At 43.6% G+C, this 26,720-nt stretch overlaps 1 protein-coding gene across 1 annotated transcript in view; it reads right to left on the minus strand.

Annotated features, from left to right (window-relative positions):
• Nucleotides 1-15,037: 15,037 nt before the first annotated feature.
• Nucleotides 15,038-26,720, minus strand: part of LOC143934387 (indolethylamine N-methyltransferase-like) — a 50,699-nt gene continuing 39,016 nt past the window's right edge. The window contains exon 3 of the mRNA XM_077457956.1: nt 15,038-15,612. Within this exon, the coding sequence (XP_077314082.1) occupies nt 15,189-15,612 (424 nt within the window). The 3' untranslated portion in view covers nt 15,038-15,188. The remainder of the gene's footprint in view (nt 15,613-26,720) is intronic.

Consider the following 26,720-nt stretch of genomic DNA (forward strand, 5'->3'; position numbering starts at 1 on the left):
GGTCCTGCAATGATAAACTTCACCTCTTTTATTTCTGCTTTCAACTAAGCTTTAGGGCCGGTTCACACTGCGGCGCGAGGCGAGGCGACACGGCTCGCCTCGCCTCGCTCCCGCAAGTTGTCCCCATTGAGTACAATGGAACCGTTCTGAGAGGAGCGACTCGAGTCGCTCCGACTCAGAAAAAAGGTTCCTGTACTACTTCGGGGCGACTTCGGGGGCGACTTGCATTGACTTCTATGCAGAAGTCCTCTGCAAGTCGCCGCTGACCCCCCCTGCAAGTCGCGGCGAGGAAGTCGGAGACGCCTCGCCGCGGCTCGCAGTGTGAACCGGCCCTAAATGTTTGAGTTCTATTTATACTTTTTTGAAATCAGGTGCTTAAATTTTATTGTAATATAATCATAAATATATTTATAAAGCAGTCATGGGGATAGTGCTGACTGAGGTATGATTGCCATCTGAGTTTGCAAAGGTTTAACCACTTTAAGGCCAGGCTTTTTTTACATTTGTTGTTTTCAAGTAAAAATCTGTATTTTTTTACTAGAAAATTTATTAAAACCCAAATATTATACAGTGGGGGAAATAATTATTTGATCCCCTGCAGATTTTGTAAGTGGGCCCACTTACAAAGTAATGAAGGGTCTATAATTTTTTTTAACCACTTGCCGACCGCCGCACGCCGATGTACGTCGGCAGAATGGCACGGGGAGGCATAAGGGCTTACATGTACGTCCTTGCCTGCCCGCCGGTCGGGGGCCCGATCGGGCCCCCGCCCGGTGCCTGCGGCGGTCGGTATTCGTTCGGGAGCGATCCCGGACGAGGGGACGGCCATTCATTCATGGCCACCCCCTCTCGATCGCTCCCGGCGAATGAAAATGTCCGGTGACATCACTTCCTCTCCTGTAATGTAAACACAGGAGAGGAAGTGATGTATTCTCTCCTCCGTGTCGGTAGTTTTCGTTCCGGCACCGAGGAGAGAGGTTCGGTGAGTTGCACCAACACACCCCACATACAGTAGAACATGCCAGGCACACTCACACCCCCCCTTTACCCCCGATCACCCCCCAATTACCCCTGCCCCCCCAGTCACAGTGACACCAATTGCTTTTTTTTTTTTTTTTGCATTGGTGTCATTTGTGACTGTAGTAACTGTTAGGGCAGTTAGGGTTAGCCCCCTTTAGTTCTAATGTGCCCCCCTAACCCCCCCAATAAAGGTTTAACCCCGTGATCACCCCCCGTCGCCAGTGTCACTAAGGCTGGGTTCACATTGCAGCGGTTTATGAGAACGAATGTGATTCGCACCGCACTGCAGTGCAAATCACATCCGATCTCTGTGCGATTCAAGTTCAGCCATACAGATAGTATGGCTGAATTCGTGTCGCACCCACCGCACCCGCCGCACCTGCCGCAAATTCGCACGGGACCCTTTTTTTGGCCCGCAGCAGAATCGGATCGCATGGGTGTTCACACCATGCGATCCGAGTTTGCAGATCGCACTGCGATATGCGAACTGATCTGGGGGTGTCATTAACATTTCACTGACACTCCCAGCAGTTCGCATAGGGTAGTGTGAACTGCCGCCGGGAGGCATGCGATGCGGGAACCCGCCGCGGATTCATGGCGTTCCCGCATCGCTCCAGTGTGAACCCAGCCTAATAAGCGATAGTTTTTCTGATCGCTGTATTAGTGTCACAGGTGACGCTTGTTAGGCAGGTAGGTATTTAGGTTCGCCGCAGCTTTTTATAGCGCCAGGGACCCCCATATACTACCGCATAAAGCCCCCTGATTGCCCCCTAGTTAACCCTTTCACCAGTGATCACCATATAACTGTTACAGGTGACGCTGGTTGGTTAGTTATTTTTTTATAGTTTCAGGGCACCCGCCATTTATTACCTAATAAAGGTTTAACCCCCTGATCACCCGGCGGGTGTCATTTGTGACTGTAATAACTGTTAGGGCAGTTAGGGTTAGCCCCCTTTAGTTCTAAGGTACCCCCCTAACCCCCCCAATAAAGGTTTAACCCCGTGATCACCCCCCGTCGCCAGTGTCACTAAGGCTGGGTTCACATTGCAGCGGTTTATGAGAACGGATGTGATTCGCACCGCACTGCAGTGCAAATCACATCCGATCTCTGTGCGATTCGAGTTCAGCCATACAGATAGTATGGCTGAATTCGTGTCGCACCCGCCGCACCCGCTGCAAACTCGCACGGGACCCTTTTTTTGGTCCGCAGCAGAATCGGATCGCATGGGTGTTCACACCATGCGATCCGAGTTTGCAGATGGCACTGCGATATGCAAACTGATCTGGGGGTGTCATTAACATTTCACTGACACTCCCAGCAGTTCGCATAGGGCAGTGTGAACTGCCGCCGGGAGGCATGTGATGCGGGAACCCGCCGCGCATTCGTGGCGTTCCCGCATCGCTCCAGTGTGAACCCAGCCTAATAAGCGATCGTTTTTCTGATCACTGTATTAGTGTCACAGGTGACGCTAGTTAGGCAGGTAGGTATTTAGGTTCGCCGCAGCTTTTTATAGCGCCAGGGACCCCCATATACTACGCATAAAGCCCCCTGATTGCCCCCTAGTTAACCCTTTCACCAGTGATCACCATATAACTGTTACAGGTGACGCTGGTTGGTTAGTTATTTTTTTTATAGTTTCAGGGCACCCGCCATTTATTACCTAGTCTCACTAGTGTACCCCTAAATTTAGGGGTGTCTACTTTCCAAAATGGGGTCATTTGGGGGGGGTTTGTGCCATCTTGGCATTTTATGGCCTTCAAAACTGTAACGCCCTTAGAAAGCCTGAAGGCGGTGCTTGGTTTTCGGGGCCCCGTACGCGGCTAGGCTCCCAAAAAGTCCCACATATGTGGTATCCCCGTACTCAGGAGAAGCAGCAGAATTTATTTTGGGGTGTCATTTCACATATGCCCATGGCATGCGTGAGCAATATATCATTTAGTGACAACTTTGTGAAAAAAAAAAAAAAAAAAAGTTTGTAATTTTCCCGCAACTTGTGGCAAAATATAAAATATTCCATGGACTCAACATGCCTCTCAGCAAATAGCTTGGGGTGTCTACTTTCTAAAATGGGGTCATTTGTGGGGGTTTTGTGCCATCTTGGCATTTTATGGCCTTCAAAACTGTAATAGGTAGTGAGGAGTGAAGTCAAATATTTACGCCCTTAGAAAACCTGAAGGCGGTTCTTGGCTTTCGGGGCCCCGTACGCGGCTAGGCTCCCAAAAAGTCCCACATATGTGGTATCCCCGTACTCAGGAGAAGCAGCAGAATTTATTTTTGGGTGTCATTTCACATATGCCCATAGCATGTGTGAGCAATATATCATTTAGTGACAACTTTGTGAAAAAAAAATAAAAAAAAATTAAAGTTTGTAATTTTCCCGCAACTTGTGGCAAAATATAAAATATTCCATGGACTCAAAATGCCTCTCAGCAAATATCTTGGGGTGTCTACTTTCTAAAATGGGGTCATTTGTGGGGGTTTTGTGCCATCTTGGCATTTTATGGCCTTCAAAACTGTAATAGGTAGTGAGGAGTGAAGTCAAATATTTACGCCCTTAGAAAACCTGAAGGCGGTTCTTGGCTTTCGGGGCCCCGTACGCGGCTAGGCTCCCAAAAAGTCCCACATATGTGGTATCCCCGTACTCAGGAGAAGCAGCAGAATTTATTTTGGGGTGTCATTTCACATATGCCCATAGCATGTGTGAGCAATATATCATTTAGTGACAACTTTGTGTAAAAAAAAAAAAAAAAAATTTTTTTTTGTCATTATTCAATCGCTTGAGGCAAAAAAATAAAATATTCAATGGGCTCAACATGCCACTTATCAATTTCCTTAGGGTGTCTACTTTCCAAAATGGGGTCATTTGGGGGGGTTTTGTACTGCCCTGCCATTTTAGCACCTCAAGAAATGAGATAGGCAGTCGTAAACTAAAAGCTGCGTAAATTCCAGAAAACGTACCTTAGTTTGTAGATGTGACAACTTTTGCGCAAACCAATAAATATACAATTATTGACTTTTTTTTTACCAAAGACATGTGGCTGAATACATTTTGGCCTAAATGTATGACTAAAATTGAGTTTATTGGATTTTTCTAATAACAAAAAGTAGAAAATATCATTTTTTTTCAAAATTTGCGGTCTTTTTGCGTTTATATCGCAAAAAATAAAAATCGCAGAGGCAATCAAATACCATCAAAAGAAAGCTCTATTTGTGGGAAGAAAAGGACGCAAATTTTGTTTGGGTACAACATTGCATGACCGCGCAATTACCAGTTAAAGCAGCGCAGTGCCAAATTGTAAAAAGACCTCTGGTCATTTACCAGCAAAATGGTCCGGTCTGAAGGTGGTTAATCAAATTTTAAATGATAGAGACAGAATATCTACCAAAACTCCAGAAAAAAACACATGAAACAAATGCTATAAATTGAGTTACAGTTCGTTGAGTGAAATAAGTATTTGATCCTCATGCAAAATATGACTTAGTACTTGGTGGTGTAAGCCTTGTTGGCAAGCACAGAGGAAAGACGTTTCTTGTAGTTGGTTACCAGGATTCAGTGTTGCCAACCCCCCGAAGTGCAATTTACTGTCAGGATGCCAAAATTTACAAACAGCACCATTTTTTTACTGACAAAGATCATGAAATTTACTGACAAAGCCACATTTTTTTACTGACACTGCAAAAGTACCTAAAATGACAGTTTTCAGTGCTAAGCAATGCAAAGATCAATATTTACACTATAAATATGCAGCTAGTGCTATTGGTAACGTCTTTAAGCTAAACAAATTCTCCTTAGAAGTTCCTAAGTTCCTCCTTACATCAGAGTCTACAGGATTCCCCCTTACAGTGCAAGGGAATTCTGATGTAACAGGGAACTCTGCAGATCATGATCTAAAGGGGGGACTCTGATGTAAAGGGGCGCTCTGGTCATCAGAGACCATCTTTTATCAGAGTCCACCACAATCCCCTTTACATCAGAGTTCCCTCTTTATATTAGGGTCTGGAGCATTGCTTTTCACATCAGAGTTCCCCTTTACATCAGGTTTTGCAGAATCCCCCCTGCAGACTGATGGAAAGGGGAACACTAACATTAGGGGGTTACTGATATAAGGGGGAACCTTTACATCAGTGCCCCCTTACATTATTGTATTCACTCCCCCCTTACCCCAGTGACCCCCCAGACTGACCTGATGATAATGTCACTGAGCTCCTCCCAGGTGCTCCATGCAGGGCTCAGTCAGTCGGCTCCAGCTTGGTGGCTCTGGTTTTATCCTATAGTCTCCTCTCCACAGTCCACACTGACTCCTCCCGTAATCCCCATCCTGGCGATGTTCTAACTTTCAATGCCTCTCCAGGCTCCCCCTCAGAGACTGCAGATATAATACAAGACATGAGATGGTCAGAAACTGCAGACATGAGACAGGAGATGGTTAGCAGCTGCAGACATTGTACAGAGGTGGTCAGAGGATTCAGACATGATATAGAGGTGGTCAGAGGATGTGGACATGATACGTTTACTGTACAAAATAAGGTCCATTGGCATGGACCATAGGGTGAGTACATGGATTGAAAACTCGCTACAAGGGCAAGTTCAGAGGGTGGTGGTAAATGGGGAGTACTCGGAATGGTCAGGGGTGGGTAGTGGGGTCCCCCAGGGTTCTGTGCTTGGTCCAATCCTATTTAATTTGTTCATAAACGACCTGGAGGATGGGGTAAACAGTTCAATCTCTGTATTTGCAGGCAATACTAAGCTAGGCAGGGCAATAACTTCTCCGCAGGATGTGGAAACCTTGGAAAAAGATCTGAACAAATTAATGGGGTGGGCAACTACATGGCAAATGAGGTTCAATGTAGAAAAATGTAAAATAATGCATTTGTTTGGCAAAAATATGAGTGCAATCTATACATTGGGGGGGGGGGGGAACCTCTGGGGGAATCTAGGATGGAAAAGGGCCTGGGGGTCTTAGTAGATGATAGGCTCAGCAATGGCATGCAATGCCAAGCTGCTGCTAACAAAGCAAACAGATTATTGGCATGCATTAAAAAGGGAATAAAATTATAATTCTCCTGTACAAGTCTCTGGTCTGGCTGCACCTGGAATATGCTGTCCAGTTCTGGGTACCAGTCCTCAGGAAGGATGTTCTGGAAATGGAGCGAGTACAAAGAAGGGCAAAAAAGCTCATAAAGGGTCTGGAGGATATTAGTTATGAGTAAAGGTTGTGAGACGCTTGAGAGGGGATATGATTTCAATTTATAAATACTGTACTGGTGACCCCACAATAGGGATAAAACTTTTTTTGCAAAAGGGAGTTTAACAAGACTGGTGGCCACTCATTAAAATTAGAAGAAAAGAGGTTTAACCTTAAACTACGTAGAGGGTTCTTTATTGTAAGAGTGGCAAGGATGTGGAATTCCTTTCACAGGCGGTGGTCTCAGAGGGGGCATCGATAGTTTCATGAAACTATTGTATAAACGCCTGAACGACCGCAACATACAGAGATATACAATGTGATACTGACATATAATCACACACATAGGTTGGACTTGATGGCCTTGTGTCTTTTTTCAACCTCACCTACTATGTAACTATGTACAGAGAAGGTGGTCTGTAATTGTGGACATGATACAGAGGTAGTCAGGGGATACGGACAGGATACAGAGGAGGTGGCCAGAGATGAAAATGCATTCATTTTAATTTTTCCTGATGAAATCCAGTATCCATGCATTAATAATGCAGCTAGCAAGTGGTAACACCTCCGGAGAGGTTATGTTTTCATGTTCAGGATTACATTTAAAAACCTGCTTGATAAACTAAATAAGGGGCATTCCTTTCTCCTGAATTCCGCCTCTGAATAAAATATTAAATAGGCATTACAGGGAAAGTTTCCAATATTCTGCAAGTGAAGAATGTAAATTTTGGTTCCGCAATGAATTTGTCAGCAACATCTACAAGTTATATTCAGAATTGATTGTAAAGTCTAGTTTTTTTTCTATAAAAAACAACAAATATGTCATTCTTACCTCCTCTGTGCAGTGGATTTGCACAGAGCAGCCCGGATTCTCCGCTTCTCAGGTCCGTCTTAGGCTCTACTGGCCCCTCCCTCCTGTTGAGTGCCCCCACAGCAAGCAGCTTGCTATGGGGGCACCCGAGCCAAGTCACAGATTCCTGTGTCCATTTAGATACGGAACTGTGGCCTGGCCCCACCCCCTCACTGAGTCTCAGCCAATCAGGAAGGAGAGTCTCAGACGACCGAGACACTCATGGACATCGCTGGACAGAGATGGGGCTCAGGTAAGTATTTGAGGTGCTGGGGCTGCTGCTGCACACAGAAGGCTTTATCTTAATCTATAGAATGCATTAAGATAACAAAAACCTTCTGACTTTAAAACTCCTTTAAGGGCCGCATACACGGGCTGCATGTCAAGTGGCATAGACCCGATTCAATAGAAATTGGCTGACAATTGGTCCTTCTGTTGAAGGGGCATGACTGAAAAAGGTTTGCTGATGACCACCCCATCAGCGTTCTCAGCCAATGGCTGAGAGTACTGACTAGTATGTTCTGGCAGGGGCCCCTGTCAGAACACAATAGCTCAGTGGGGGAGATTTCTAACATCGGATAGTTAGGAAAGCGTCTCTTCCCGAGCTCTTCATTTTTTTGTTCAGTCTGCAAAAAAAAAAAAAACCTATAATGCCCTGTACACACGGTTGGACATTCCGATGACCAAATCAGTTTCCGACGGATTTTGGCCCAAACTTGTCTTGCATACACATGGTTTCACAAAGTTGTTGGAAAATCACCATCAGTGGTGAACGATCGGATGACGTAGAACACGTACAACGGGACTATAATGAGGCCAGTAGCCAATAGCTTTCATCTCGTAATTTATTCTGAGCATTAGTGGCACTTTGTCCGTTGGAATTGTCTACACACGATCGGAATTTAAACAATCGGATTTTGTTGTCAGAAAATTTTAGATCCAGCTCTCAAACTTTGTGTGTCGGAAATTCTGACGGAAAAAGTCCAATGGAGCCCACACGCGATCAGATTTTCCGACAACGTGATCCAATCGCACATGTACAAGGCATTAGTGTGTACCAGGCTTTATAGGCAGAAATATTATAAAGTTGGAAATGCTTGTCTCCTGACCAGTGCCGGGACAAGGTCATCCAGAGCCCAAGGCAAACATGCCAAACTGCGCCCCCCCCCCCCCGCCCCAATGTGTATGAGCATTATGTGTCATCAAAAATCTGCCCCCCCCAAGAAAAAAACTGAGCATTAATCTTTTTCACCCCCTAAGCATAAATTCCCCCTCTTCTCGGTGCAAATCTGTTCCCCTGCTGAAATCTCCCCTCCCTGCACAAATCTTTCCCCCCATCCCCCAAATCCCCCCCAATTCAAGTGCCCCCCCCAAAAAGAAAAAAAATCACTCCTCCTAGCACAAATTATCTACCCCTAAAATTGCCCCTCCCAATAAACCCACTGCAAATCCCTCCCTCCAGCACAAAGCGCCCCAATCATCCCTCCTAGCACAAATCTTCCCCCCCATTCCTTCTCCCCTTAAATTTTAGCATACCCCCAAATTTCCCCTCCTAGAACAATACTTACTCCCTGCTGCCCCCCCAAATCCCCCTTTCCAACACAAATCCCCTCCCCCAATTTCCTTGTGGTGCCCTCCACCTCACATGAAACCACAGTGCCCAGGGCAGCCGTCTTTCCTGCCCACCCCTTGTCCCGGCCCTGCTCCTGACTCATTCAGTTTTGCAGTAAATTTCTGCTTGAGCTATATAAAGGAGCTGAGAGCTTTATCTGTGGCTAGAAATATTATTAGTAAATATTAAGTATGTGTATGCAATATTTCATATTCATCCAAAAATTTTTTTAAGGGGTGTAGTTTGGGAGGGGGATATGGGACACAGCAATCCCAAACAGGACATTGCACTAAACCCCTAGGAAAATAAGAGAACCAGAATTGTCGGTAAGTGGAAGTGTTAGTTTGATCATAAAGTTGACAGTGCCTCCACCCAGGGCAGGGCCTCTGTGAACAGTGGGGACTCCCTTCCTCAGAAATTAAACAGAAATCCAAACAAAGTAATTTGGAGCAGAGGAACTACTGCAACCAGCATATACCATTATTAATCTCTATCCACAGCGCTGTCCTTCTCGTGCTAATTATCACAGCAATAGTACTGTACATGATCTCATCATATATTGTATGCATTTGTGCATTAAATACAAAACGAATGAAACTGATATAACAAGAAATACAAAATTAGTATACCAATTTCATAAATTTTGTAATTAATGCACAAATGCATATATGATGAGATCATGTATGGTAATATTGATGTGATAATATTAGCATGAGAAGGACAGCGCTGTCGATAAATATTAATAGTACAAACAACTTGACTAAAGTCCATTGTAATATTGCAGCAGCGATCTTCTCATATGTTCAAATATGGCAAACTTCAATATAATGTTCATGAAATATTGAAAAGTGATTCAGTGATGTTAATTGTTGATTGTGAAAAACACCCTCCACCAGACAATTCACCTTGTATGACGGTCTCCCCTTTGGGGATGCACTCACCACATATGAAAAGGTAATGCGCCTTGAATCATATCACTTAATCTCCACCGCTCAAATAGAACTCCAACCAGATTTAGAGGCGTATCATGTAAGGATCCATGTGGAAAAAACTAATTTGCCACATAGTGTAATACTGTTGATAAGTTTATTAATAAACCCCAATCTACCCCTTAAAATATATATATACACGTACAAAAAATCCTAATAACTAAAGCAATGATAAAGTGTAAACATCACGATTAGTCGGTAGTAGAAGGGAGCATCTGTGCACACCAGCGGTCCTATCCTACTTCCTAGTGTTCCAGCTGCCCGTGACATGCACGCATCACTTCCGGTAAACCACGGAGATCACGTCTATGATGCGTTTCGTCACTTCCTGACTTCGCCTGATGGGGTGATCTCATGTTGTAGGTGCCAGTGTTGTGCCATATAGTGTCCGGCCATCATATAGCGTCCGCCCCGTACTGCGCATGTGCAGTACGGAGCAGACGAAGCTTCGGAAAATCACCGAAGTTGAACGGCGCCTGCGCCGTGAGTGGAGGTGGTGGCCCCACCATCCAAGCGGACATAGGTTTGTGAATATTAGAGGGCCCCTCGCAGGCGAGCTTCGCTCGACACGCTTCGGGCTCGGCCTCGCTGCGCTCGGCTCTTTTATGTCCACTTGGATAGTGGGGATGGAACCTAGACTCACGGCGCAGGCGCCGTTCATCCTCGGGAATTTTTGGAATCTGTGTTGCTGTGTACTGTGCATGTGCAGTACACAGCGGACACTATCGGATGGGGGACCTTATATGTCATGTGACGTCCATTCTGCCTGCCCATAGACACAATGTAAAAGGCAGCCTGGAAATTGTCCCGACCACAGAGATGGTGTATTACATACCCATCAGGAACTATAATACAGCATAAATACAATCCAACGTAAACATAATTACAATGCTTAAGCTAATGAAAAATCTTTAAAACATTAGCATTAATAAAAAAATTCATGGCGAACCTCTATATGATTGAGATACTTCCCTGTGATTACAGATGTGTTCCCGCACATGGAAGTATTTGAGCCATAATTTAAATACAGATTCTACCAATATCACATCAACTGCCGCACTCATTGGTCAGGATGGTATGACTAAATAGGACATATATATTCAAAAGCTGCAATTATACATCTAGATTAATAAAATCAGCAAATTCATACAATTATTTTAAAATATGTGTAAAAATATACTAAATATTTCCTAAACCTTTATACAAAGATAATCACGCAGAATCATTAGACGTTTAAAAACTATACTATGTAATTCTACCCAAATCAACTAGTTGAGCACATATATAATTAATCTACTGTTCTGTAAATTAACCACCTCAATACAGTGCACTTACACCCCCTTCCTGACCAGACCAATTTTCAGCTTTCAGCGCTCTCAAAGTTTGAATGACAATTACTCAGTCATGCAACACTGTACCCATATGAAACTTGCGTCCTTTTTTCCACACAAATAGAGCTTTCTTTTAGTGGTATTTAATCACTAGTGTGTTTTTAATTTTTTGTGCTATAAATAAAATACCTACATTTTGTGAAAAAAAATGCCTTTTTCTTTGTTTCTGTCATAAAATTTTGCTAATTAGCAATTTTTCTTTATAAATTTTGGCCAAAATTTATACTGCTACATATCTTTGGTAAAAATAGCCCAAATTAGTGTATATTATTTGGTCTTTGTGAAAGTTATAGAGTCTACAAACTATGGTGTCAATCACTGAAAATTGATCACATCTAATCAGGCCTTCAGTACATCAGGTGTATCTAATTTCTTGAGACACTAACAAGTCAGGAAAGTACAAATACCCCCCAAATTACCCCTTTTTAGAAAGTAGACATTCCAAGGTATTAAGTAAGTTGCATGGTGAGGTTTTTTTAAGTTGTTATTTTTTCCCACAATTCTTTGTAAAATGAAGATTTTTTTTGTTTACAAAATAGTCATATTATCAGGTTATTTCTCACACACAGCATATGCATACAACAAATTACACCCCAAAATACATTCTGCTACTCTACCAGAGTATGGCGATACCACATGTGTGAGACTTTTACACAGTCTGGACACATACAGAGTACCAACATTGAAGTGGCACTTATAGATGTTCTACGAGCAAAAATGGCACATCTCATTTCACAGCCACCTATTACACTTTTGAAGACCCTGCACTAACAGGACAATGGAATTGCCCATAAAATTACCCATTTTGGAATTCTAACACCCCAACGTATAATCTGTGTGGCATAATGAGTCTTTTGAACGGTTCATTTTTTTCCAGAAGTTTTTGGAAAATGTGGGAAAAAATTAAAACGTTTTTTTTTACACAAAGTTGTCAATTTATAAGATATTTCTAACACATAACATGTATATAGCAAAAATTTCACCCCAAAACACATTCTGCTACTCCTCCCGAGTATGGCGATACCACATGTGTAGGACTTTTACACAGCCTGGCCACATGCAGAGGCCGAACATTGAAGTAGTACCTTCAGGCGTTCTAGGAGCATAAACGGCATTTCATTCCTACCCATTACACTTTTGAAGGTCCTGGAGCACCAGGACAATGGAATTACCCACAAAATGACCCCATTTTGGAAAGCAAACACCCCAAAGTATATTCTATGAGGCATGGGCTGCAAATAGGTACTCAGGAACTCTGATGGGCTGCAGATAGGTACTCTCAGGGCCGCTGTTAGAAATCACAGGGCCCCATACAGCGTACCTGACAGGGCCCCTTGGCCCCACCCACAACCCCACCCCTGGCTCCGCCCCTGACCCCATGCTGTCACAAAATCTGGGGGAAAGGTGGTAGGAGCTGAAACATGTAAGATGTTCCAAAAGGTGAACCTTTAAAGTGGTTGTCAGGTCACCTTGAGGCGAGGTGACAGGTGCACACCGTAGGGATCCGGAGTGCACCGCAAGGTTGTGGACCCTACGGCTTACTGCTGCAGATGGGGGACAGATCCCACTGGGGATAGAGCATGAGATTCCCCGGGGCGCGGAGTCTAAGAGCCAGCAGGTGTTCACCAGAGCCTCGAGTGGTGAGGATGGACTTGGCTGCAACTGGCTCCAGGTCGCGACCCCCAGGGTCCCCCAGCTCACACCCACAGTAGGCAACAGGAGGATAGGGATGGTGAGGGACAAAGCCAAGGTCGGGGCCACAGGCAGACAAGAATAGTCGGGTACACACCAAAAGGTCAGGGTCACAGGCAAGCAGGTCAGAACACGCCAAAGTCGGTAACGGAAACCGGTAGCAGAGCACACAGCAGGCAAGCGGACGCTAACACACAAAGAATACACAATGGTTGATCAGCACTGAGGCCTGCAGTGCACAGGTTAATATAGTGCTCCCTGATAGGGCCTGGGGTCATGCTTAGAGGAGAGGTTATAAAAACCACCAGGTGGAAATGGCTGGCTTCTTAGTCTGAAGACATGAGGGAAGGTAAGCAAACACAGGAAGATCACTGCATAACCATGACAGTGGTGTTACGCCCCCCAAAAAATAAACATTAAAAGCCAGAAGCTACACATACTGCAGCTGCTGGCTTTTAATAAATGGACACTTACCTGTCCTGGAGTCCAACGATGTCGACACCCACAGCGGATGTTTCCATCAGCTGTTGGGTGCTCCACCACCATTGTGGGTAAGGGAACCCGGCAGTGTAGCCTTTCAGCTTCATGCCCGGAAACCCTACTGCACATGTGCGAGGCCCCGCTTCAAAAGGTGACAATTGTGGCACCGGAGGGGGGGGGGATAAGATGAGCAGAAGTTCCACTTTTGGGTTGAACTCCGCTTTAATAACCATTATTCTATTATTATTTTTTTTTTTACCTGAATGGACACAAATCAATTCACATCTGGACTCCTGTAGACCTACATGGGGCTTTCAGTCGGTCCACATCAGTGGCAGGTGGTGCTCATAATTTATGAGGGGGGCCCAAACAAACTGAAAATCATATGAACATCATATGCAGCTACTGTACCCATCAATTGCTGGCTCATCAGAATCTGGAAGCCCCTTTTAACAAGAGGACCTCCAGATCCCGCCCCCCTGTTTGAAATTGTAAGGTGTACAAAAGTACCCCTTCCATTTCACAAAGAAAGTGTAAAAAATTGTTAAAAAACACACACACACACCGTTGGGAAAAGTCCTTTATTAAAAATAAAAAATCATTTTTAGCGGTGGTAATCCACTCTTGCGTCACTGGGGAAGCACGGGTTTCCCTTCGCGTCAAAGGGGGGCAGGGTCAGGTGACGGGTGGCCCCGTCCTCCTCAGCTAAAACCTGTCGGGCTGCCAGGATTCCCGCAGTGTCTCCGGTGGAGACAGGATGGATGCCCTGTGCTGGACCATTGGGAGAGATCACCCATCGCTGGACGCCGGAGAAGAGATCAGCCATCGCTGGATAGCAAGAGTGGATTACCACCGCTAGAATCTTTTTTTTATTTTTAATAAAGGACTTTTCCCCAGGTTGCATGCTCGGATAAAGGGTCTGGTATGGATATTTTGGGAGAACCCCATGCCATTTTTTTTTATTTGATGCGGGGTTCCCCTTAATATCCATTCCAGACCTGAAGGGCCTGGTAATTGAATTCGGGGGGGAACCCCACGCTTTTTTTTTTTCTCAATGACTTTCAATGACTGTTCTCTGTATTAGGGGGAGCCGACAATTCATTATAGATGCGAGTGCTTTTAAATTACTTTTTTTCCTGCAGAAATGACACTTTGTGCAGGGACAGTTTTAAGCACGGAAAAACATGCACCCCTTTACAGGCATACTATACACACCCCCCAGGTACGAAATTTAAATGAATATTACACTTTTATTGTTTCACTTTAAGCATTATTAAAATCACTGCTCCCAAAAAAAGTCAGTTTTTAAAAGTTTTTTTTGCATCGATACATGTCCCCTGGGGCAGGACCCAGGTCCCCAAACACTTTTTATGACAATAACTTGCATATAAGCCCTTAAAATTAGCACTTTAGATTTCTCCCATAGACTTTTACAGGGTGTTCCACGGCTTTTTGAATTTGCAAATTTTTAAAATTTTTCGCTCTTCGGCGAACAGGCAATGTTCGAGTCGAACATGAGTTCAACTCGAACTCGAAGCTCATCCCTAATTGAGAAGTTATATGTAATCATTTTGCGATAATTTTTTATGTTTTCTAATATATTGTCCATACACTGTATCTGATATTGTATTTTTATATCATCTTTATCCATATTATGATGGAAGGCACACAGTAAATGTCCTGAAATGTGTTGGTTATCAATAAATAGATTAAAAGATATGTTGTATACATAAAAGGTTTACAATATTGTTCTAAGACAAGTCCACATACATTTATATTTAAGAGATATTCTATATCTTTATTCAGATAACGATATTTGTTAACACTATTTAACACAGATTAATGCAAAATAACTTTGCTGACTTTAGCGCAACTCCTGTGATTTCTGACTGCCATAGAACCCGGAGGCCAACATAATTCTATTTGGCTCGATTTGGCACCAGATGAATGCTATTGGCTCCAATCATCTACTGCCCTTTGCGTCCTACAATGAATAGAACAGCTTTATAATCAGCGAGATCGCTGGCATTGTGTCTCCTCTGCACTGCATAGTATTCAATGACTAAACCCACCTTACCAAAGGCGTTTTTCACAAACACCTCATTACATTTAAAACAATGAAACCGTTCTGCCCCAACAACCCAGTAAGTTGCATCTGTCATCGCAATAATTAATAGTTGGCCTCCGGGTTTTAGCAGCTTTATTGTCTTCTCCAGATTCTTCATGTATTCATCTTCATTTTTACTAATAATTTCCAGTATCCCCACACTGATAATACAATCAGCAAGTGGTAGTAGCACCGGGGAAGTTATGTTTTCTTGTTCAAAATCACATTTCAAAATCTGCTTGATGGATGACCTTAGGCACATTTCTTTCTCCTGAAGTTGATCTCTAAAAGAAAAAAAAAACATAATATGGACATTACAGGAAATATTTCAATATACAGTGATGTGGTGTGATAAGCAATTCTGCCAAAATTCAGTTAGACTGTAACTTGACAAGTTAAAATAAAATGATCATACTAGTGTAGCACTACCCCCGTAGGAGTTGCTAATGGCAGGGTTCCCCACTGCTGCACAGCCAGTCACACAGCATTTCCTTCTTGTATCCAGACACAGTGATCAGACCTTTGGCTTGTTTTTTGTTGTTGTTTTATTAGGGCATGATGACTTGGATGGGATAAGGCAGGGGTTGACAAATTTGCTTGGAATCTAGGAGCCAGCTAAAAAAGTTAGGAGCCAGGTCCGTGACGGCGATCTGGACCTGTCCCTGGCCTGACATGGAGACGAGTGAGGGGAAAATAGCCCCCAGCCCCCCACATATGAGATCACCTCTCATTGGACACACCGCTCGAGTGCTAAATGGCCGCTGTGATTGGTCATTTAGCATGATCTGTGATTGGCTGTATCCAAGGGACACGGCCAACACAGAACTTCCCCGATGCTCGCCCATGGCGGCGTGCAGAGGGGAAGTAAACAGGAGGATGTCTAGGGACGCCCTCCCGGCAATTGGTGTCCGCGCTGTAGACATCTTTCGTCTATAGCGCGGGCACGAAGTGGTTAACAAAAGAATGTGACTATTATTTCCGACATATTCCCGCTCATTTACTGCCATTTCCCTGCTAAGGGTTCGATCAGGTCCGCCTGAAAAACTGACAGGTGAACCTGATCAGACAGCCCTTGTGAAAGGGGTCAAGCAGGGAGGATTACAAATAATATTTTTTTTTTCCTTAATTAAAATAATTTTTTTTTTTTACTTTTTACAAAAAAAAAAAAAAAAATTACAAATATATATATATATATATATATATATATATATATATATATATATATATATATATATATATAATTAAATTAATAAATTAATTAATAAATTTAATAATATATATATAATATAATGAGAAGCCATTTACCAGCCACCACACTCACCGTTGGGCAAAAAACAGGCAGGGGAGCTTCACTCCATTAGGAATTAGCATTATTGGAATAGGGTGTAATTTCTACATCCACCACAAGATGGCGCCAGACTACCGAAAGATTTTAGAAGGCCGCAAAGCCGCGGCCTCAATTACTGGTCGGCGCGGCCCGATGGAATTGCGCGGTGGAGTTCGGGGTCCAAATGGAGACAGGATACCCCAGCAGCGTTGCCCCAGTCGCCAGGACACGAAATCTAGGCGCAAATGCGACCTGGCGACCGGGGTTTGTCGAGCCCTGGGGTAAGGCATTATGGGATACCCAATTTAAAAATGTCCAACAATTAAAACTGGGGACAACTTCCTCCCTATTTACAGATTCCTCTTCTTCCTTCTGCCTGCACAAACTTGGTTCCATTGTACAGCTCCTGCTGGTTCACTCCTGGGGGAATTAACAGTCCCTAGTTAGTTCAGCAATAGCCCATTACAGGCTAGGAACAGTCCCTTGGTAAACTTGCAATATGGAGTGAACAGCATCTCACACAACCTTCTGCCTCTTCGTAGACACTTGTCCCAGTTCCACTGGTTGCAGAAATGCTAGCCTACTTGGCTGCCACCAGTCCACCTGGCTGCTTTCTCTTCCCACTCCTGTAAAGTGATCCTTCCAGGCCAGCCTCTCAAGCTCAAGCCTAAGGTAAAATCCCTCCTGGCAGGGGTCCCTCAAGGGCCACCAACATACTCTCTTCAACACTGCTTGTCCTTCTGCTATTCAACTCCTCTGCCTCATTTGTTCCCTGCCAGGCCCCCAACCTGGGGATTGGCTAAAGACCCCTAAATATTCAAGGCAACCCCTCCTAGCTTTCGTCCACTATCTTCCAGAATGTTGTCCAACATTCTAGAAACAGGGTGGGGCATCAGAGAGCTGCTATGAGTCATCCAGCCCTGACTTCTAATAACCCTGACCTAGATCCTGTGACTCAGGTTTATCTCTGGGATAGACTATAGTTTGCCTAATCTCTCTTCTATCAGCACACACTGGAGGGCGCTACACTAGGATTTTTTAATTGAATTACATTGCAGTCAATATGTTTAAATTAGGTCCTCTGGCGGGCTGCTTGACAAGCTGTTGTCACTAAAATGACATGTTTGTGTTTGCTTGTTGTTCCTTGAACTGGTAAGACAATGGGGTTACTAAAAGCAAAAGGTCTGTTGACTTTGAAAGTGAAGTTGCACTTTGCAAGAGCATTTTTCCCACAGCTTAGTGAATGAGGTGATATTTCACTTTGCAAACAATACCCAATCAAGCATAAAGAATAATTTTTTGTACTTGCATGTGATTAGATGATGGAAGTCAGCAGACCTTCACCTTATTCGCTAAGTGCAGGGTAAAATTCCCTTGCAAAGTACAACTTCCCTTACAATGTCTATTTGTCTTTAGAAAAGGAACTCCAAAAAGTGTGATAATAGCACCCTAAAAAACAAAGAGGCAATATAATGTGTGCATTTATTTTAATGTTATTTGATATTTCTTACCACATAGCGTACAATACATCCAAACACAGTAACTGGCTCTTGCTGTCCCTTTATCACACACAATTTGTTTCTTTGGTCAGAGCCTGTTAAAGCGGAATTCTACTCAAAAGTGGAACTTCCGCTTATCCGTCTTCTCCCCCCCTCCATTACCACATTTGGCACCTTTTAGGAGGGATGGGGGTATCTGATTTTGACAGGCATTGTTTCCCACTTCTGGGAGACGGGGCTGCGAACCCGTCTCTTGGGAGTTCGGCCCCCTACTCCTTCCTCCGCTGCTGGGCCAATTAGAAAGCACAGTGAGCTACACACATGCGCAGTAAAGACCTGGCTGTGAAGTCAACATTGCAGGCTCCCTGGACAGATAAGTGTCCATATATTTAAAGTCAAGGAGAAAACAAGGAGAGGGGCACCTCTGAGTGTTTATCAAATTGACATTTATTGTAAAACAAGTATCCACTCACATGTAAAACTGCAACAAAGCGTTCAGGTCCGTCTGTGGACAGGAAGGGAGGAAGGGAGGAGAGGGACTACAGGTCACAGCAGGTCCATATACTGTCCATTTCCCATTGGACTTGATGTGCTGCTGACAGTATATGGACCTGCTGTGACCTTTAGTCCTTCTCCTCCCTTCCTGTCCACAGACGGACCTGAACGCTTTGTTGCAGTTTTACATGTGAGCGGATACTTGTTTTATAATAAATATCAATTTGATACATACTCAGAGGCACCCCTCTCCTTGTTTTCACCTCAGCATTTTTTGGACCTTGCTTCTGGTCCCGTCGGTGGCAGCCTTGACAGACCTATGTATGTGTATAACTACGCAGATACCTATCCCTGCCCCCTTGGACTATTAGGAACTATATATTGAGGTATTGTCGCATTGCGCCTTTTTTACTTGTTTTATATATTAAAAGTCAGCAGCTGCAGTATTTGTAGCTGAGGACTTTTAATTTTTCAGGAGCCTCTTCTTTAAGTTAATTCTCATAACTGATTATTCACTGTGATTGTATTTCAATACATTTAACCTTCAACTAAATGCATTTCTCATTTTTGCAGTCTGCCTAATAGTCCTTTCCTGTGCATGGCATGGCAGCATACTGATGGGTCAAACCTTACAGGGCTACAAGACTGACTACTCCATAAATAAAAAAAAAATCCTAGCATCAGAATCCTTTTTTATCCTCACAGTAATATGATGCAGCCAAGAAATGCTAGGGACAGTTCCTTTGGTCCTTTCCAAGCAGGTTCTCTTAAACTCCCCTCCCTGAATTCCTCATACCACAGGTGCTAAAGGGGTCCCTCAAGAGGAACATATTCTGGTGGTTGTGGGGGTAATGTCTAGTAAGACCATAACAGAGTAATGTGGTGTTCTATTAACCTCCCTGGCGGTATGATTATTTCAGATTTTTGGTGCTGAAAGCGGTACAATTATTTTGCATGAAAATTTGGCATTTTATATTGTAATCCTGTAATTCTTAGGAATAAATCACTTAAATTTGTCCAAACCAGAGTCTAGCAGACATCCTGGGTATGATAAAGTTTGAAAAATGAAATCATAAATTATAATATAATATATAACTATAAATAATTATACCAAATAATAATATAACAAAAATAAAAATTATTCAATAATGTAATCAAATCAAAAACACTGAAATTTCTCCAGGTCCAGATGGTCTTTCGGGGGAATATTTTAAACAATTCTCCACATATCTGACTCCCCACTTAACGAAATTCCTCAACAAAGCTGCATTATCTTCTACTTTCCCTAAAGAATCATTATCAGCAATTATTGTTACAATTCCGAAACCTGGAAAAGATCCAACCTCACCCCAAAATTTCAGACCAATCTCCCTACTTAACCTAGACCTAAAAATTTATGCTAAAACTATAGCTAGACGTCTAGTATCCATTGTGCCTGACCTAATACACAAAGATCAATCTGGCTTCATTAAGGGAAGACAGGCCCCTGATGCAACACGAAGAATGATAGATTTAATTCACTATGCAGAATCAACTGGAACGCCTTCTCTGCTTCTTTCTTTAGATGCAGAGAAGGCGTTTGATCGGGTACAGTGGACATATCTACTAAAAGTTCTATCAAAATTTGGATTTTAAGACTATATATATGGTGCTATTATGGCATTATATACACAACCATCAGCTCAAGTATTTTCCGCCAACATGCTTTCTCAACCATTTCAAATATCAAATGGCACACGCCAAGGCTGCCCATTATCACCTCTAATCTTTAATTTAGCAATAGAACCCTTAGCCGAACATATCCGCAGAGATTCTAAGATTACGGGAATAAACTTGGGTTCCACCTCTCATAAAATTAGTCTTTTTGCGGATGATATAATACTTATATTAACAAATCCTACCTCATCACTACCCGCAGTATGTGAAACATTAGATTGGTTTAGCCGAATATCCTTTTACAAAATTAATACAACAAAATCTCATATATTAGACATAAAACTTAATGCTACCACCAGAAACCTCCTGCAAGCTCAATATCCATTTACTTGGTCTGAAGATAATATTTCTTATTTGGGTATACAACTCACTAAATCCACAAAACATCTTTTTAAATCAAACTATAAACCATTGCTGAATAAATTACGTACAGAATCCCTGAAGATTACTAAATTGGAACTTTCATGGACTGGTAGATTAGCAGCGTTCAAAATGATGCACTTACCTCAAATACTTTACCTATTCAGAACTCTACCAATCCCCATTCCCAAATATTTCTTTACATCCCTACAAAGGCTACTCAATCAATGTATTTGGTATGGAACAAAACCTAGATGTGCTCATTCCAAATTAAGAAATCACAAATTGGCGGGTGGGTCAGGCTCTATTGATTTCGAAGATTACTATATAGCAGCAATAATTGATCAATCTAAAGAATGGTTCCAAAACCCTCCATGTAAACTCTGGAGTAACATCGAACATACCTTTCTAAGAACTGGCTTCTAAGCACTCCACTAGGGACTAAAATACCCAAAGATTTACCTCCCACCATGATTGCCACGACCAAAGCTTGGAAAATGTTAAACCAAGAAATTCATTGTGAATCTAGTATACCCCAAATGACGATTCCTATCGAATCCTTACATCATCTATCACATGATCTATCTCTTCATCATTGGACTCAAAAAGGCATTAATCATATAAACCAACTTATTACAGGTACACAAATACAATCCTTCTCTGAGCTACAAAAACAATTTAATTTACTTCATTCAGATATATCTACATATACCCTACTACAAAATTGCCTCAACAAAATCAAACTTCCTCTATACAATATTTCGCCAACAATATGGAAATTTCTTAATTCCTCCTTAACTCATAAAAAAGGAATCTCCTTAATTTACAATATTTTACACCTCAAAAGTATATTTACGAAATCCACCTCTCATTCACATTGGGAAAATGATTTACAAAAATCCTTTACGGATCAACAATGGGAACAAGCACTTAAAAGTATCTATAAAACTACTAAAAGCTCAGCACTATGGGAACTTACTCAAAAAATTTCACTTAGATGGTATTTGACGCCATCAAGACTAACATCCTTTAATTCATCTTTGTCGGATTTATGTTGGAGATGTAATTCCGCTAAAGGCGATATGTTTCATATTTTTTGGAGTTGCGATAAACTCCAAGAGTTCTGGAAAAGTGTCTTTCTTATATTAACAGACATAACTCAAATGCAGATTCCACTTCTACCTGAGTTAGCGATATTAAACCTAACTATAGAAAACATACCATACCCTTTTTGTCATGTAATGACACACGTCTTCCTGGCAGCCAGACTGTCCATAACCAGATTATGGAAATCTACAACACCTCCAACTGTCTATCAACTTTTAGATACTGTATCCTTACACTACAACTATGAATTAATGATGGCCTCCATTGCAGGCAATTTACCAAAAGAAAAATGTAGGTGGTCACCTTGGGAGGGATGGTCAAAATCCGCTGATTTTCTGAAAAAATCTTAAACAATATTTAGGCATACTTTACTGAGTTTTCAATTCCTGGTTTCATTATTTTTGGTTAATTTTTAGCTCTATATGTCTACAATGCTTAATATTGGCAACATTTCCCTCCCCTAGGACACAGCTGAGTACCCATAGAGGTGTTTAAGGGAGGCTAATATTTGTATTTGTATTAATTAACTTTATGATTTTATGTATGTACTCTATTATTAATATCTTATTGCGTGAACTAAACGTCTTTACGAATATCAGAAAAATATATATATATTTTTTTTTTTTCATTATTGTTCTTTTGTTTACGCGTATTTGAAATTTATTGTACAATGTACTTTCTATATGCTTTATTTTTAAAATCAATAAAAATCGATTGATCAAAAACACTGAAATTTGCTCAGTTGCAGAATTGTCGCTTTCATTACTTTTCAGTATTTGATGACGGATCTCCCCAGAAATCATTATTGCTCAAATCTGCGAGTGATTCCAATTTATTATCGCTGTTTTCAAGTTGGTCTAAAATAATTTTTGATGTAAAGGGACAGTTTTGGTTGCTGTGGACAATTTCCAGTTTCCAGGCATAAAGAACAGTTTTTATAAGATAAAACTGCATGCAGGACACTGGGCAGACCACTAGGGACAAAAGGGATGTGAAATAATTACATACAGTAATGTAATCTGTAAGATTACATTATACTGTATGTAATGTGTGTGTTTCACTTTTTGAATTTGGTGCCGTTCTACGTCCCTGTGCGTCGCAACGCTTGCAGGGAACGGAGATCGGCTCCGTGATAGATTGAGCGGAGGACGGCTCCCTCATACAGCGGGGGGAAACATCGCATGATCCAGGGGAGAAGGTAAGTAACCTCTCCCTGCATTCAGCGATGCAGTCCCGAGTCTGGCTCGGGGGTTACCGCTTTTGGTATAAAATCTCCACCCCGAGCCAGACTCGGCAATACCGCCGGGGGGTTACTGAAGCACAGGACATGTGTTCCATGCTTTAATTTCCATGCTTTCAAACAGGCTTCCTGAGCCAGTGCATATGGAGATCATTACTTCAGATAAACCAAATTGGCTCTAGGTACTGAATCTGCAGAAGCGGCTGGACATGGGAACTTGGATCACAATATGTCAGATGTCAGCACTCAAGGCTACATAGCTCATTTTCAGGATATTCTAGTCCAGGGCAAATCACCAAGTTCAGGAATAACAACCTTTAATATTCTGGAACTTTGAGCAGCATGACAAATATTGTACTTCTTGCTTTTTCTAATCAAGAGGAAAAAAACGCTAATTTAAATAAGCAACAAGATGGTAGTGTCCTATTTCCTGAAGCAAGGGAGAATGAAATGAAATACCATCCTGAAGTAGGCCAAGCCAATGAGCGCTGCACAGTGCATTCTGTGCCCTGATTGGGAAAATCTTTGCCCAGTCATGATGCAGTGTAAGCTGTTTGTTAAAACTGAGTTCTCATTATAAAAAAAAAAATAAAAGTCAGCAGCTACAAATATTGCAACTGCTGACTTTTAATAACTGGACACTTACCTGTCCCACGGTTCAGCGATGTGGGGGATCAAAGTCCTGCTCGTCTCCCTCTCCAGTGACAAGCCATGCAATCATCTGGGACCTGTCACGTGTCCAAGATGATTGCCTAGAGGGAGGGGGAGAGGTAATCTCCCTTCCTGTGCCAAGGGAAGTGACGTCAGGAGCCCAGGCGCTGAAGGAGGCAGACTACAAGGGACCCCCTAGCAACAGGCATTTAGAGGTCAGTAAAAAAAAAATTCTCCAAATGTTTTTTATGCACATTAATTAATTAATTAATTAATTAATTTCATTTAGGGTGAAACTCCACTTTAAGGAGCAGGACCGGGGAAGCCCGCCGCAGCATCCTTGACAACCAATGAGTCACCAGCTGTCAAGGGGTATCCCCCGCTGACAGCTGAGCAAAAAAAGTGCCAGTTAAAACATAATGAAAAAAACGGTGTGGTCTGGTATGGGTATGGAGGGGAATCCCAGATCAAATAATAATTAAAAAAATGGCATGCGGCCCCCCAAAATCCATACTAAACCCTTATCCGGGCATGAAGGAAAAGGGGGGTGAGTGAGTGCCCCCCAACTATACCAAGCCACATGCCATCAAATGGAGGGTGGGTGCCTTGGGGCCACCCCAAAGCACCTTACCCCCATGTTGATGGGGACAAGGGCCTCATCCCCACAACTGTGGCCATTGGTTGTGGGGGTCTGCAGAGGGGGGCTTATAAGACTCTGGAAGCCCCATTTATCAAAGGGACCTCCAGATCCCCCCATGTGAATGGGTATGGGGTACATAGTAACACTACCCATTCACCAAAAAAGTGTAAAAATGTAATAAAAGCAAGTTTTTGACAAAAAAAAGTGTCTCTCCATGTAAATCCATTGTCAATCACACCACCTGCTGCACCGCTGACCCCAAAAAATAAAAAAAATAATTCAAATTACTATGCCTCCTGGGACGGCCTCCCGCCAAATGCCTGCTCTGCACTTTGACATTTTTTAAGTAGGAAAGGGGTGGGGCCACCTGTCTACATCACCCAGGGGCCCATTGTGACATCACAGGCCCAGCATGCACATGCACCAGTCCGTGAAGTCATAAGAGGGCGGTGACACCGGATGACCCTTACATTTATAAGAAATATCAAGGTTTTTAGGTTTTCACACATGGGGGGCGGGATCTGGAAGCTTCCAGATTCTGATAAACCCCCCTGCCTGCAGACCCCCACAACCACAGGCCATTGTCTTGGGGATCAGGCCCTTTTCCCAATCAACCTGGGGACAAGGTGCTTTGGGGTGGAGAGGCAGAGCCCCCCTGCACAAAGCACCCACCCCCCATGTTGAGGGTATGTGGCCTAGTATGTTTTGGAGGGGGGCCACTCACTCATTCCCCCCCCCTTTTCCTTACGTGCCAGGCTGCATGCCCAGATAAGGGTCTGGTATGGATTGGGGGGGGGGGGGGGTGGACCAAAACAGTTTTTTATTTTGGTGTGGAGTTCCCCTCCAAATCCATACCAGATCCAAAGGGGCACTTTACAAGCACATTTAGATGACCCCTTAGGCACTATATATAAATGAATTTTTCATTATTATTGTTGCACTTTAAGCATATTTAAAATCACTGCTCCTGAAAAAAACAGTTTTTAAAAAGAAAAATGTTATTGATAATGTCCCCCAGGGCAGTACCCAGACCTCCATACCCCTTTTATGGCCAATTACTTGCATATAAGCCTTAAAAATGGGCACTTTTGATTTTTCCTGCTCCGCTCTCATAGACTTCAATGGGATTTGCTGTTTCGGTTAGAACATTTCCCGTTCTGGTGTGAACCAAACAGGGGGGTGTATGGCCCATCCCTATCCTTTTGTAATGGTATAGTAGGTTAGTGCGATCATGTGATAGTGGGGAATCCCGTAGGCCGAATGACACTGAGGCCGCGTACACACGGGCGGACTGTTCGCCCAACCTTGTCCGCTGAACAGTGTTTGGGCGGACAGTCCGCTCGTGTGTGGGCTTTCAGCGGACAGTTTCAGCGGACAGTTGGACGGACAAAGTCTTTCGGAAATTCCGAAAAACTGTCCGCTGAAACTGTGTTTGAGCGAACAGTCCGCCCGTGTGTGGGCTTGTCCGCTGTACTTTCGAAATGAGCGGACTGTTCCCGCTCGGAAAGTCCGCCCATTTCGAGCGCGTGTACAGGTAGGCGGGGCCCGCGAAGGAGACGTCGCGGGCTCCGCCGCCTGGAATGGGCTTAAAGGGGAACCCCAACGCCGAAAAAAATCGGCGTGGGGGTTCCCCCCAAGTCCACACCAGACCCTTGTCCGAGCACGCTACCCGGCCGGCCAGGAAAGGGGGGCGAGCGAGCGCGCCCCCCCTCCTGAGCCGTACCAGGCCGCGTGCCCTCAACATGGGGGGGTGCCTTGGGGAAGGGGGGGCCGCGCGGCCCCCCCACCCCAAAGCACCTTGTCCCCATGTTGATGAGGACAAGGGCCTCTTCCCGACAACCCTGGCCGTTGGTTGTCGGGGTCTGCGGGCGGGGGGCTTATCGGAATCCGGGAGCCCCCTTTAAGAAGGGGGCCCCCGGATACCGGCCCCCCACCCTATGTGAATGAGTATGGGGTACAATGTACCCCTACCCATTCACCTGTGAAATAAAGTACAAATAAAAACACAACACAGGGGGAAAAAATATTTTATTGCACAGCCGGGGGTCTTCCGTCTTCGGGGGTCTTCTCGCCGGACTCCTCCGCTATGTGTGTGTAGCTCTTTTGCCAGCGGAGGAGTCCGGCTTTCTTCCTCCCCGCCTCTTCTCCCGACTTCGGGGGTCTTGTCCCCCTCTTCAGTTCTTCTGCCGGGCCACCGCGCCTGGTCCGGTGGCCCGGTCTTCTGTCGCCGTCTTCCGTTCTTCTGTCGCCGCCTTCGGTTCTTCTGCCGGGCCACCGCGCCTTCTTGTAGCTCTTTTACAGGCGGTGGCCCGGTCTTCTGTCGCCGCTGTCGCCGCCGACTTCCGTTCGTGTTCTTC

The sequence above is a fragment of the Lithobates pipiens genome, unplaced genomic scaffold, assembly GCF_037356315.1.
Source record: "Lithobates pipiens isolate NorthernLeopardFrog02 unplaced genomic scaffold, aLitPip1_a1.2 Scaffold_27, whole genome shotgun sequence".
Taxonomy (NCBI): Eukaryota; Metazoa; Chordata; class Amphibia; order Anura; family Ranidae; genus Lithobates; species Lithobates pipiens.